This window comes from Centruroides vittatus, unplaced genomic scaffold (assembly GCF_030686945.1).
Source record: "Centruroides vittatus isolate TY-2023 unplaced genomic scaffold, ASM3068694v2 contig_4, whole genome shotgun sequence".
NCBI lineage: Eukaryota > Metazoa > Arthropoda > Arachnida > Scorpiones > Buthidae > Centruroides > Centruroides vittatus.
The window spans coordinates 1,203,780-1,219,063 of record NW_027122214.1 but is presented as its reverse complement, the minus strand read 5'-3'; the positions used below and the strand labels follow the sequence as shown (position 1 = coordinate 1,219,063).

The window sequence follows — 15,284 nt, the reverse complement described above, 5'->3', positions numbered from 1 at the left end:
TTAGTGAAAAAAGGTCTCGAGAAAGTTTAATCTACATTAAATTGAGTTATTTAATATAGGCCTATAATTATTGCATTAATAGTTATAAACAATTAAATTAATAACAATGAAATTAAATTTAGGTCTTTTAGTAAGCAATATAATAAGTTTAAGAAGTTTTAAAGCTTTATGACATTTTTTAAAATAATTAATTTTAATAATAATAATCATAATAACAAATGTGTTTAAAATCTAAATATAGAAAATCAAAATTTAGATACTACCTAATATTAAATATAATTACACGGAACTTTTTCTTTATATAGATTTCAAAAACTCATAAGAATAAGTGGAAATATCTCTCGATATTAATTATATCTCACGATGCATAACCGTCGAAAGGTTGAGATGATTTTAAACAAAGAAAATAGGTGACGATTGATCTTATATTAGAATAAATTTTCCTTTTTTAAATACGATTAAATGTTATCAACTTCCCTTCAAAAGAAGTGAACTTAAACACCACTTCGGGATTTGTCACGGTCTGACACCTGGTGACTGCAGAAAAGAAACCGCCACCCATTGACCTGCATTAAAAATTGCTTTCTTATGAGGAAATAAAAAAATGGTTGTAATTATTATAAAGGTGATATATAAGGCGGGTGATCCAATAAATTCAAATATATTCGCTCAACGAACTTTACTCGAACGGTTCTCTCATTATGAAGTTCTCAGTAAGTACAGCATTAGTTTTAGTTTCGTAATTCCGAATTAATTGAATAATTCATAAATCCAAACATTTTATATCTCCAGCTAGTCACAGTTATCGCTTCGGTAGTATTTAGCGCCGTTTTAGCGACTCACGGCACTCCCAGTTACGAAGTGGTGAGTCTTCATCCCAACTATCACGGTAAGGGTGGAGTCGGAAAGAGTACGAGATACGATTATCGTTTCATCCCCGATTATCGCTTCATTCGCCCCGTTGGACTATTGAGTCACGGTTTGGGTCACGCAACCTATGGGCATAAACCCGTGAATCCTGCCGTCTTACATCATGGACTCGGACACGGATTAGGTCATGGAATTGGTATCGGTCATCACGGACTCGGACATGGAATTGGTCATCACGGACTCGGACACGGGCTCGGACATGGGCTCGGACATGGTATCGGACATCACGGTCTCGGACATGGAATTGGTATAGGTCATCATGGTATCGGCCATCACGGTCTTGGACACGGAGGTCACGGAGGAATACCTTTCGTTGGTGGGCACGGCTTTGGTATTCCAGCTGGTGTTGGCCAGTTACCCTTTATTGGTTAATTAAGAAGAATATAACCAAGTAACTTAATACTCAGGTCTGTAATATTAATTCTTACAAAATTTTAAACAGGTAACAAATGTTTTTTACTATAATCATGGACAATAACACGTTATTAAGATTTACTTATCTATTACAGAACCAAGGTAATCATTTCACTGAAAAACCCCCTGCCAAAACTACGTTTTGTTGTTGTACATGTGCCCCAATTTGTTTTATGTATAGTTTTGTAAAATTTGTTATTTTTCAATAAATTATTTGTTTCCCACCTTAAAAAAACTGTTCGATATGTTTAATATTTAACAGACACGAAATCCAAAAAAAAAGAACTTTAAATTTAATTTATAAAATAATTATAAAAACAACGAATATATTGTTGAAAAATATCATTAAAATTCCGTACAATTCATAAAACAGAATGAACCTGATTGGTGAATCACCTTCTGGAAATTTTCCAGTTCTGGTTTCCTTCAACGACAATTCGAGACACGCATCCGGATCAATTAAAATGGAAATTATAAATTCTACATTAATTATCATGAGTTCATTTTACAATGCGTTGTTAATTATAATTAATGCATCATAAGATAAGCGTTGTTAATTATAATTAATGCATCATAAGATAATAATTAAATATTTGTTAAAATTTAAATTGAAGACATATCTTTAAGAGGTGAAGTCGGAGATTAATTTTATATTAATTATTAATTTCAAATATTTCTTATTTTTCACTTACACTTTATTACCATAAGTAGGAAATGATTTTGAAAATAATCTGTACTTTTATTTTTAAAAAAATATAAATATTAAATAATTTTGTAATATAATTTTAATCAATTTACACCAATTTAAATCCAAAAAATAAAATATATTCGAAAATTTATCGTTTCTTCATTGAGAATCAAAAAAATTTGATAATAATTAGTTAAAATATATTATTTTGCAATAGATTTATTAATAATGGTATAAAATTGTGTTAATTATAAAACAATTAATGCATTACTCGGTAATTTTTAATTTTCAAAAATATTTAATATTCGGATCAATTAAGTTTAAATAATAATAATATTTTTCTAATATCTCTTTAAAATATTAAAAGAATTTTCGTTATTTAAAGAATGGCATATCACATTTATTCTTCTAGCTTCGTGGGTTGAATTATAAAACGATCCCAATTATAAGAATGCATAAATTTTACCCCAGAAAACCGAAATTCTTCTGCAAATAATAGGAAATTATGTGTTTAACATTTATTTTACTATTCTAATTCAAATGGAATACACAAAGAACGAATGCCCACGTTCATAGATAAATAGAAAGCCTTGAAATTTAAATCGAATGCCAATTATAAAATTGTTTATGCGTATCGATGAAAAATTTAGTCTGTTTGGTTTGTAAAATTTTCGTTGGTTATTGTTTAACAATGGCAATAAATTATACATATTCTATTTGTAATAAGCTGGTAAAACTATTATCAATGTGTGGAATCTAATTCGTACAGCCTGAAGGTAAAAGGTGTAAGTGGGTCAGTCTAAACACTTCCTTCCTCGTTTGATCTCGCTCATGCTAAATAGCTAAGTTACATAAAAATAAATAATTGTAGAATAACCTCGTTAAAATATTGATTTTTAATATCATTTTCGACTTCTGCCTCTGCATATATTTTTTATTAAATTTTCCTCCTCTCTTGAATAAAAGTGCTTTTACTTCTTACAAACTTCTGTAATTATATTTACATAAATCGATATTACGTTGCATTTATAATTCATAATTTTTTTTATTTTTTGTTAATAAACCCTAAGATATTTTAAGATCGATAGATTAAGTTGTGTTTTACAATAATAGATTCAACTTTATATTAAAAGGAATGTTCTTCGAAAAAAATTAATAAATAGATCTATGATATTTAAATGCCTTTTAAACAAAACTCTTAGACATAGACAAATTTATATAATGTCTATGCAAAGGCCTATCTATATGCACGTGTTTACAGAAGGAAATGAATTACCTTCACTTATAAATGAGCCTGTTTTCTAAACTTATTATTATTTTCTTTCTTTTTAGGGCAATATATTTCTTGTTGATCATTTCAGTTCTTTAAATTAACATTCTTAGTATTCATTTATTGTTTTACTCCAAATTCATCTCAAAATATTATCATATAAAACTAAAAATGGTAAACAGTGGCTATAACGAGGAGTCTGTGTATAGAGTTAACAGAAAACAACGAAACAATAACTCGGTAGTAGGAAGATCCTTCTTTATTGTGGTAAAAACAGAAAGAATACAATATGCTATTGTACAATACAGTACATACAAGTAATTTACAAAGTCTTTAAATAGGATCTGCAACACAAAAAGTGTTAATAACTTTACAAATGTAACAAGGTGATGCACAGCTGAAGGTCGCTAGTATCTCCTCATACTGAAGTTACTTCAAATCAAGCATATTGATTTATGTCTTACAGTCATACATTCCAACAGTAACGAAAATACCAACTAATTAAACTCGGATAGTCTACAATATATTAATTACCAGTTTTGTCTGGAATAAATATTTTATCTTTGTAAAAGTTAAATTCAACTTTAAGACAAACATTTAAATGTACTTAAAGAGAAATAGTATCTAAATTCTTTCATATTTTGACAATTTTTAGAATGATTTGCATTTAGTCTATATGTTTGATCATTTCCATTACGGATAATAGGAGTGATAAACTCATCGAAAGTGCCTTATGATTTATTCGATGCCTTACGTCTTACTGAGCATAATTGTGTAGTTAATACTATAAACAAAAATCTCAAAAATATAATGTCATCATAAAATAAAAAAGTATAACTAGAGCAGCAGTTTTGCATTGAGGCACCAATTCTCTCTTATGCAATTCGTCCGCCATGTTACATGAGGTTTTTGGTCATATTGCGCTTAAAATGCCGACGAGTTATTTGACTTTCTCTTGCAATAACTTAATTAAAGACTGTCTCTATACATTTCACACGTAAAAAAGAATGTTATACATGTTATTTAATTTTTTAAGGAAAACAAAGCACATTTATAGTTTTAATGGGAATAAAACGATATTAGCTTTATACTAATAAAAATGGTATTTCATAACTATCAATTATGTCAATTTATATCAGTTGATGAAATTATTATTTATAAGACATAAAATTGTTTCAAACATACATATTAAGGTATTAGAAAACGGTTTTTTAAAAGTGTTTCTTGTTTTTTCTGCTCGCGTTAGTTTTGTTAATATAAAACCTTTGTTTTATAGCACTGAAGAGGGGTCAGAAAAAACCCTAATACTGATCCGAAATGCATTTGTAAAAAGGCAATAAAGGAGTTTTTTGGAACCTGTAAAGCTGTGAGGCAGTCTACCGTCATTTTTTTCGGATTAAAGAGACAATTACCAGATACATATTTTGATTTTTTACTAGTTACTATACGATACATTGGCACACTTAGGATTTAATCTTGGGGGGAGCAGAGATGAACGGATAAAAAATCTTATTTAATGCGAATTCAATAAAATTCCCACCTTATGTGTCCCTAATTCATACTGTTATAGAAATAAAAAAAACAGGACACAGTATAAATAAAAAATGAATTTTAATTAGGAAAATTTTCTTTTTTCTTTGGAGGGTGTCAGGCCCCCTTGGTCTCCCCTGGGTACGCCACTGATAAGATATCAAGTAATATAATTTATGTAAAGTTTTATCTGTTATCAATCATATTAGATCATTCGATGTGCAAGATATCGTGTATCCAAACTTTAAAACTTTATCTAATACTCAAATCAGCATACTTTTTCTTCTTATTATAACATAAATGAAAATTCTAGCAGATTGAGCGTTATCCAGAAAGCTCAGAGATTACTTGCTTATCGAGTCATAAGCATGTGTTAAGTCAATGCTTTAATACTAATGGAATGTGGAATAATATTCGTCCTTAAATAAAAGATCCCGAAAATTGTTAATCTATTAAATTAAAATAAAAATCCTTCTAAATTAGTTAGCATTAAAATATTATTATTAACAAGTTATTATTAATGTAATAATAACTTACTCAACTTTAAATATTTGCCATTGTTCTTTTTTCTTGTATATTTTCTATTAGGCATCTCCGCGGTGCACATGAATTCATAATACAAGACAAATATATGAATAAAACATTGATTTATTGATTGAATTTAAATGTCATAAATTTTAATTGCCTGTCAAATTATATAATAAATTCCTAAATCATCTTAAATCTTCTGATGACTCTCTTAAGTTCTTAACCATCGGAAGATTCAAAAAGAGTCAATACGAAAGCTATCATAAACAATTACTTTTTTATATTTAACTCATCGTAATGAGATTTAATTATCCCACTATTAAGACTTGTCATTTTTTCAATGGTTCTTGCTATGGCCAATTTCAAGGGTATTTAAAAGGGAGCACAGGGAATGTTACAGCGATCTCTTTTAATGCAAGATCTTTGTTTTTCAATTTAATTTTATGTATTTTCGGCCAAATTTTTCCTCTAAACTATACTACACTTAGTGGTATATTGCTCTATCTGATGAATTCGCAAATTTATATAAGATAACATCACGAAATGTTTCTACGCCTACTCTTTTAAAATATTCTGGACACAAGCCTGGTTAATTGTTGCGCCTATCCTGGATGCCGAAAAGATTTCCAATAAAGACTACTTTGTTAGTATTTACTCTGAACACGTTTCAAGTGACCTTATTGTAACTGCGGCTTCCTTAGAGCTAAGACGAAGTGCATATTATGTATTTTTAGGTCTGTCTCATACAGTAATATGTGTGTTATTGTATAATGGATGAGACATAATAAAATAATACACATCTATTTTTAGTAAAATCTATTTAAAAATTATTTTAGAAATAGGTAAACGATTTAATAAAAACAAGAAAACAGATTAAATTTGTATTGCTTAACTAGTCTTGAGCCTTGAAGCGCATCGTTTCTATTTTTCACGTTGACAAATGAATAATTTGTTAATGTCTATTGTGAATATGATTTAATAACAACAAAAACGAAACAGGTTAACCGCCATCATTCACGCTAATTATTCACTTGACAGATGTACAGTACTTACGCAATGATTTATTTTCTGTAACTTATTAATCTGAATGAAACGTAAATCAATACTTTACGCTATAGTTAAAGAAATGAATATAATTGATGATCAGATATAAATATTGTGTCAAAAATAAACATAAATATGGTTCATAAATAATAAAAATATATTTTTTAGATGTTTTTAAAAAATGCAATATCAGTTTACCAGTGGCAAATACAAGAAAAGGCTACATGGCCCTATCGACAGATACAAAAAAATAAATAAAAATTTATTTGTTCGAACTTCAATACGTTTAAGATGTAAATTATGGTTTATAGGACCATTCGCAATACATTCGTCGTGCACGTGTTAATAAAAAGTCCTTATTGATTATTTAAAGGGCCCACCAGCGGCCGAGTGGATAAAACTGATAAACACTGGTAGTTGGTCGTGGGTTCGTCCCAGCCCGTTGGTCAGGCACGTGGATTTTTCCGGGTTTTCTTCACGTTTGTAGCATCTAAGTAGAATCCAGTTTTCCGCAGAAGTCCTCCAGGGAGACATCCCACCTCAACAGATCGCCCACTTGTCGCGTTGCTGTAACCTAATAAATCAATCATTCAAATATTTTTAATTATTTGAGTTAGATCACCTTTGGGTATTTTGGCTACTGTCATTTGCTCTTTTGATTATCTATATTCTACAATCTATACCTATATCTATACCATATATAACTTTGTTTTTTAAGCTAATTAAAAATTATGAGTTATATAGACCTGGAGAATAATAATTTCAATATAAAATGTAGAAAAATTGTACATGATTAATCGAAAAATTTAAGAAAAACAGATAATGAGAATTAAAAATTATTCTTTTTGTATGTTATTTAGAGTTTTGACGTATATTTAAAAATTTCACTTCAAATTTTGAATTTTCTTATATAAGAGAGCAGAAATTTAAATTTTTTTCATTAATTTTATATCACATTTTTATTACACTCTGTATTTGAGGAGTTATTTTTGATGGGCAAATGCAGCAAAGCATTATACTGTGCCAGTATACATCCATTGATGTCTACAAGCCTATTGTGTTCCACTTATTATACTATTGTGCCTAAAATCATATCATTTACATTATATTAGGTAGATAGCGATTAAACAATATATAATAAATCAACGCAAATCGATATGTATACAAATTTAAAAAATAATTTATATTTTGTTTTAATAATGTTAATAAATTAATAATATATTTATATGCACGATACGTCAAATATTTTAAAATCTATTTTTTATACAAAAATTCTTTGTAGAGGAAATATATTTATTTATATTTACAGGAACTATATTTATCTTACACTGAAACTATAATTAAACATATTTTAAACCAGTTATTCCTTTAATAGATTACAAAAACGTAATATAAAATTTCAACAGACTAAAAATATTACTGTTTAAAATTCCAATGAGGTGAATTTATAAATTAACACTAACCAGGAAGACAAAAATATAATTAAATAATTTAATAACTCTATAATAAGAATTAAATTCATTAATGAGAAAGGAAGCAAGTTGAAGACATTAAGTTATATTAGAAACAATGATAAATAAAATACGAATCATGTAAATTTAAATGTACTGTACATTTATTAGAATAGTATAACATTCTTTGTACGATGAGGTAATATATCTGTATTTAAAAATAATCAAAAATAAGGATTTTTCGTGTTAATTACGGGAATTTTGTATTCTGGGTTTACGAGAATCTTGGAATTTATAAGGAACCAAAATTCGAAAGGTCTGTTCATCCATAATGAGATTGATGCTGGAAAATATGTGTTCTAATATCGCATTTAAACTAAATTGCCTCTGATATTACTCGAAGTTACGCAAGGTTAAATATTATAACCGACTATATTTGTTATAAAATATTTTTATAATAAATATATCTTTAATAAAAGGCATACGATACATAAACTCATTAACGATATTGTAAGATAAATATTTGTCAGTTTGCTTTTAGTGTATTTTATTGAATAATTCACTCATTCATACCAATTTGTGTGATCTAAATAAGTTTATTTTTCAATATTAATATTTGTTTCTTTGATAGATATCACAGTTTTAATTACAAATTAAATCATTCGTTATTTTAATGTTCTCATTAGTTATCCTCACCATAAATCCTGATACAAGGAGCATATGAAAAGCTGTTATGCAATGTTAAATCCACTTTTGATATATTTTAAACTAACAAACGGATCATAATCTTCTCTTAGAAAAGTTTGTTCTAAACCGTTTTTTTCTTATCGCGGACCGGCGGATGAGAAACACTGCTCTAAATTCATTGTTGTAGTAAAATAAGCCATATTTTTATGCGAAACAACGTTGTAACATGTACCGTTTCGATTAAAATAATTTGGCATTTTCAACGGCTTTTATTGCAAAAAAGGTAAACTTGTCAGCCGATGAGTGCAGGTTTTCTGCTCTGTCGTAGTACTGCGCTGCTGCTTCAGCCTAACGAAATGGCAGCTTCCGTGCCTTGTACCGTAGCACACCTGTGCAGACATTGAGATCGAAATGATTACTGTGTAAAGGAAAACAATGGAAACAAACTGCCTTTCCTTTTTTATGGTATGGTTTTCATTAAAGTTTAATAAAAACATATTTTTAAAAATATTAGATTAAAGAAGTACAATAAGATATTTTGCTCCGATAATAAAATTTCCTTTAATGGAATGCCTGAAAACATTTTTGGGATATAAAATCCATTCTATGAATCTTATTTATCACAGGATAATGTCACAAATGTCATTAATACAAGAAAAATTTTAATATTAATAGATTATTTTTTTATTTTTATTTTTTTTAATGTTTTATGACAGGCAGATTTATGGACGTTTACATCTTTTGTATTCATTTTAAAGTATTTTATGGAGCAGGATACGAAAATGATGAATAGAAAAGTATTTATGCTTAGATTTAACATATAAATTATCTCTGATGTACGTATGTAGGTCAATTTTCCCCGCAGCTTTAATTATCGAAAATATAAAAAATACTCTTTAAAAGTATGCAATGAAAACTATTTTCCATAAAATATGAAACAGGTATATTAATTACTGATATGACTGTCAGTAGTCTATAACTATTTAAATATTTAAATTTTTTATTTTTTAAACTTTAAATAAAAACGAAACACAAATTTATATATGACGAAACTAATAAAAATCATCAGCATAAATGAAAATTTTATATTTATGTATATTGCTGTAATCTATCAAAATATGTTTTAACGATTCGCAATATGCAACTCAATTACTCTCTGAAAACATCTTTTAAAAGAAATTATGTTACGTTTATCGCATATAAAGGATAATTTTTCACATTAATCATATTTAAAATTAATCTTCTTTAACTTTTAACATTAATCTTCTTTAAGATTTTAATATTCTTCGAACTGATCATCGTTATAGTAAATTCGTGTCGGAACGTGGTACTTTACTCGTTTTTTTCTGCTCTTTGTACCAGTTTACTTTATGTACCAAGGTCGGTTTATTTCATTAATTCAATTTTTTCGATTTTTGTTAAAAATCATCACGTTAGCTTATTTATTAATCTTATTTGTTGTGTGTGTTGTCTCTTAGCAAGCCAATTAGTTTTTTCAATGCATAAGTTGCAAGGTCTGTCAAATCCTATATAAACCAAACATCCTCTTCGAATGGCAGTAGTTTGCAAATCCTACAAAACCGTAGAGATGAAAACTGTGGTAAGTTCTTTAGTGTTCTTAGAAGTATTTTACATTGCAGAATTCATATTTTGTAAACTTCTTGATTGTAGATTGCACTTATCTTGCTTGCTTTTATTGCTATCACTGCATCTGCTTATATTGGAGATTATTATTCGGGATATTATGGACATCCAGGATATTATGGCCGTGGTCTCTACGGAGGTTATGGACATTTAGGATACTATGGACGTGGATTGTATGGAGGTTATGGATATGGACGTGGATTGTATGGAGGTCATTGGGGAGGATATCCTTACCACAAAGGTTATGGCGGTTATTATTGGTAAAGGTTCCGATGAAGAGACCGTGAGTATATCAAATCTTATTAAAAATTATCGTAAAGTATCCAAAAAAATTATTAAATTTCATCTTTTCCATTTCAGATCGTGCTCTGACTTTGTTTCTACGAATTTCTTTAAAATTTTCCTGTAATATGTTTCTTAAATTGATAAATAAAAATCTTTGTTCTATCTTTTAATATTTTTAGTTATTCTGTTTTATAAAATTCTTCATATATCTCAAACAAAAAGTCAAAAAGGTAAAACTTTACCATATTTTTTAACGAAAGGTTAGATGAAACTTTAAAAAAATAATTTATCAGACTACTATCTAACATACAACTACTTCATTATTATGATTAAGTTTTATAGTTTGATGACGTCAAACAGGTAACGCATTGACGAAAGAACATTTTGAAATACGTCACAACCTGTTTCAAGATAAACAGATGAGGGTCAAGGTTTCGCGCCTTATAAAGTTAAACCGTTGAAGTAAAACGTTAACTTAAATTTCTTGAGTTTTCCAAAAAAAATTTTATATGTGCATACTCCATATATTTGATTTCGTATAATGGATTCAAGACCGATTTAGTGCATGTGTATGAAGCGCGAACCTCGTGTTCCATATTTAAGGCTCCGTGTATAGAGATCCCAATAAAGTTAATTTTGGCAAACAAACACGAATTTTATTCCGTAAAAAATTGCAATGATACATGGTCGTGCATAGTACTTGGGGTCCGGGTTCCAGAAGAAATTGAGATCTCTCTTACTTACATGAAATAAAATATTAAACCGCACTACAATGAGTAAGCCAAATCAGGACACGAGCTACACCAAATATTTCCTTTTGTAATATTGTGTGCAGATTTCTATATTTCTATGGCAACTAATAACAAAATTATGTCATCATTTCTAATTAAAATATCAAACGTTTTGTGCTTTATCGATCGGTGATTCCTAGATTCGAAGCTCCTGTTTTTCACGTCCCCATGGACTGTATCGATGGAACAAGACAATGCAACACACGGCGATCTGTCAAAGACGTGAGCTTCTCGGGAGAACTTTCTATAAGAAATTGGCCCCTACTTGAGTGTTAGACACTTGAAGAAAACCCGAAGAACTCAACGTAGCCAGCCCATTGTTAGGCACGAACTCGCGACTGTTCAGTGATTTTATCCACTCGAGTAATGGTGGACCTAGCGCATCCTCACTTGTTTCTCACGGCATTTTTATCATATGTAAAGATGATGTAAAATGACATTTTATAATTATTGTTGTATTAAAAAAACAATAAAGAAGTACTATCTTGAGGAAACCGTGTTTTGTATTTTCGTTTCTTTTCTTTAATAAATAAATAAATATATATATATACTATATATATTTTTTTTTATTTGTAATCATTTATAATATATAAATTATTACAAATAAAATAAATAATTTAATAATTTAAATATTAATATAATAAATTGTAATATTTAATTATATATTATATATAATAATTAAATATAATATATTTATATATAATATATATATAATATATAATTAAATATTATATATATATATAAAACAATCTAATAGAAAAAATCCAGCAACGAGTTGCTTAACTTTCCTGGCAACGTTTAAAACGGCGTGTATGGCGCCATGATATTTTATTTTAAAAAACTCTTTATATTTTAAATTATTATAAAATGACAAAATACTTAACTTTGAGGATAGGGATGGGTTTTATTAAAAAAAAAAAATTGTAAATGCTGATAACTAGTAAAATCGTCATTAAATCCGACCCTAACCGAAATATGACACACGATCCCTTTTTATCTCTCCACCTCGTCGATCTTTAACCACCAAAACTTAATAGCATCAGTCTCCTAAAACACAAACCACCCTGCAAAATTTCAGAAATTTTCGACAAAAAACACAGTTGTTAAACTTCAAGGAAAGTGGAAAAAACGTTTCCCATACATACAGAAAGAAAGCCCCTGCTTTTTGCATTTCTCGGCGTTTCAAGGTTCCCAAGTCCAAAAATGGGGGTCTTTGACCGATCGCCACACTTTCCTTCTGTTATATATAATATTCTGGAAAGAAATTGATACTACCGTCTTTTCTCTCTTCTTTTCGGCTTTCGTATCTTTATAGAAGACTACAAGAGAAGAGCTTAGCGCCTCAGGCCCGAAAGTGGAAGTACGGTTCTGAATAAATGCGTTCAACAAACTCATAGTCAAACGGAAATATAAAAAAAAAAAAAAACCTAGAAAAACAAAGGTAATTTAATATTTCCTATTGTAAGCTTGATTCGTTGCATTCTTGGCCAAATTTCATTTTCAAGACTGGCTAAAACAAGTTAATGGAAAAGAGTAATTAGCATGTTTTAATTAACATAAAAGATTTAATAATAAACTAATTTGATATTATAATTTGGCCAAAATCCAGATTGTAAATTGATTCATAAGGAATTCCCATGAAAAGATCAAGATGATTAATAACTATAATCTTGTTTTAAAGTGAATAATCAAGGATACAATTGGAATGTCATTAAATTTTTTTTAACATTTTCTCTATTTTTTTCTGACAAAATATAATGATGGTTATAATGGATTTTTTAAAGTTGTATAAATACTTTTTATCTAATAAAACAAAAACAGAATAAAGTAAAAAACAGAGTTTGTTCTACACTTGTTACTAATCTTATTAGGGAATGTACAATACTTTAAATAAATTTTTAAGTGATTTTTTTTATTGTCTCTATACGGATTTGTACTTTGGCGTCAACAGATTGCAACATCCACTCAAATATCTTTCAAAATGCCCCCAGCTATCGATATTTTGACGTAAGAAATGGCTGGTTTTTCGTGTTTCCGTTTTTTTCCGAAGGAGTTATCTGCATTCATCAACAACCTTCAATTTTTCATATTATAAAATGATATATTAGTTAAACTCAAAAAGCTCCTTAAATAATAGAAATAAAAATACATTTTTCTTTTGGAAATTTAAATCTATTGCTTTATTCCATAACAAAACTATTGTAATCGCAAAATACCATTTTAAATGTATTTAATTGTATTACATTTTACTTTAATTTCATTCAAAAATTTTATAATTTACTTTATATATTTTCATTTTAAATTTAAAATTTAATATTTAGTTCAAAAGATCCATATTTATTTGAAATAATTCTGTTTTATAGTCACATACCTCAACAACCTTCAATTTATCCACTTTTTAACTCGATACATTCATTATTATTATCCTTAATTCAATGTAATAATAGTTATTAATAACAAAATAATAATACCCTAGTAATTATTTTTACTTGTTACACTTTCGTCTTATTAAAATGTATATAATTATATAAAACATCTATTAAAAAACCTTTCGAACTATTTTAAAACATATTAATTATAAAAATTATTTTCTTCTTACGGAATAATTTTATTATAATTATTATTTTTATAATTTATAAAATATAAAAATTAATAAAATAAAAAAGTAGCTTGCATAAGTTCTATATATCATTATAATTCTATTTTATTATTTTACAGATTTACAGTATATATAAATTTATTTATTTATTTATAAAATAAAAATAATAATTTCTGCCTAATTTTATCTGTATATAATAAGAATAATAAATTAATTTCTAATAAAATATCCTGGAGATAAACGATTTTACGAAACGAAAGATTTGAAGCTATTAATCTCATGTCTGAAGCATATCACGCCTAAAAAAGTATCAATATAAGAATAGGAAATTTTTCTTCTTATGAAATTAGGTTAAATATCCCACGCCCATTAAAAATATAACGAAGAAAAGACAATGGGAGATGTATCGACTTTCTTCCTCTGCGTTCGATTAACTCACATCTCGTGACAATCCGGGTTAACACGTGATATTTTTTCACCATCGGCTACCTTGGACCAGTCTGTTTTCTGTACCAAGGTCGCCAAGCCTTCGTTAGATCGATTCTATAAGATCATCGCCCCGCCCTTATAACGGATTCCCCGCATCGTCCGATCGCCTTACATGATCTTAGCCTTTCACAAGAGGTTACCAAGGTCGTTTTGGTCCTATAAAAGGGCTAGGATCTGCTTCGATCTTCAGTAGCTTGTGAACTTCACTAAGCAACCGAATCAAAATGAAAACTGTGGTAAGTATGCAATTCATATTTTACTCTATACGAATTTCTCTAATAGACTGGAAACTACTTTTGTAGTTCTTATAATTGATATTTTTAGTATGTCGTTGAAAAATTTTAATGTTTTACAGCTTGCCATCTTCCTCTTCGCCCTCATCGCCGTAGCCATGGCTGGCTTATACTCTGGATATTATCCAGGATACTATGGTGGATACCGTGGTCTTTATGGAGGCTATTACGGCGGTCTTGGCCACTACGGTGGTTATGGCTATCCTTACAGCTATGGTCACTATGGCAGATATCTCTGGTAAATTAATAGTAACTCTGAAAGGTAAGTTTGAAATATTTGATGTTTGCATTGCATGTGTTAAATGTATTTTTCAAAACTCATACAATTTTCTTTTTTAAATTGTAGATCCTGCAGTGAATTTCGAGTTTCCCTTCTTCAACTTCTGAAAATTTCTACTCTCCATGATTTCCTTCGCTGTAATATTTCTAGTTTTCTGTAATTCTTCTTAAAAAACTGTAAATAAAAAGTTTTACACTTTAAAAATATGTCTTTCCTCAGTTTTTATTTCATATTTTAAGAAATTGAGACGTGGCGTTGGCGAATAAATCTTTCTAAACAAGATTTTATAATAAAATTAATCGTGTAACATTTAAATTTTTTTAAATTATAATTTAAAAATTAATCGAAAATGACTGAAATA

General features: G+C 28.4%; 2 protein-coding genes and 2 long non-coding RNA genes across 4 annotated transcripts in view; 3 read left to right on the top strand and 1 right to left on the bottom strand.

Moving 5' to 3' along the window:
- Positions 1-15,284, bottom strand: part of LOC136976241 (uncharacterized) — a 71,683-nt gene that overhangs the window by 41,190 nt on the left and 15,209 nt on the right. The window lies entirely within an intron of this gene.
- LOC136976329 (chorion class A protein L11-like) lies at positions 363-1,504 on the top strand. The gene is made up of 4 exons (XM_067271577.1): positions 363-410; positions 487-713; positions 793-1,337; positions 1,440-1,504. Exons 2-3 carry the CDS (start codon positions 702-704, stop codon positions 1,300-1,302), a joined length of 522 nt encoding a protein of 173 aa, XP_067127678.1. The 5' UTR covers positions 363-410; positions 487-701; the 3' UTR covers positions 1,303-1,337; positions 1,440-1,504.
- On the top strand, positions 10,113-10,641 carry LOC136976328 (neuropeptide-like protein 29). Its single transcript, XM_067271576.1, has 3 exons — positions 10,113-10,142; positions 10,214-10,469; positions 10,547-10,641. Exons 1-2 carry the CDS (start codon positions 10,131-10,133, stop codon positions 10,448-10,450), a joined length of 249 nt encoding a protein of 82 aa, XP_067127677.1. The 5' UTR covers positions 10,113-10,130; the 3' UTR covers positions 10,451-10,469; positions 10,547-10,641.
- Positions 14,476-15,127, top strand: LOC136976327 (uncharacterized). Its single transcript, XR_010880918.1, has 3 exons — positions 14,476-14,586; positions 14,706-14,905; positions 14,990-15,127. It is a non-coding gene; the product is annotated as an uncharacterized lncRNA (long non-coding RNA).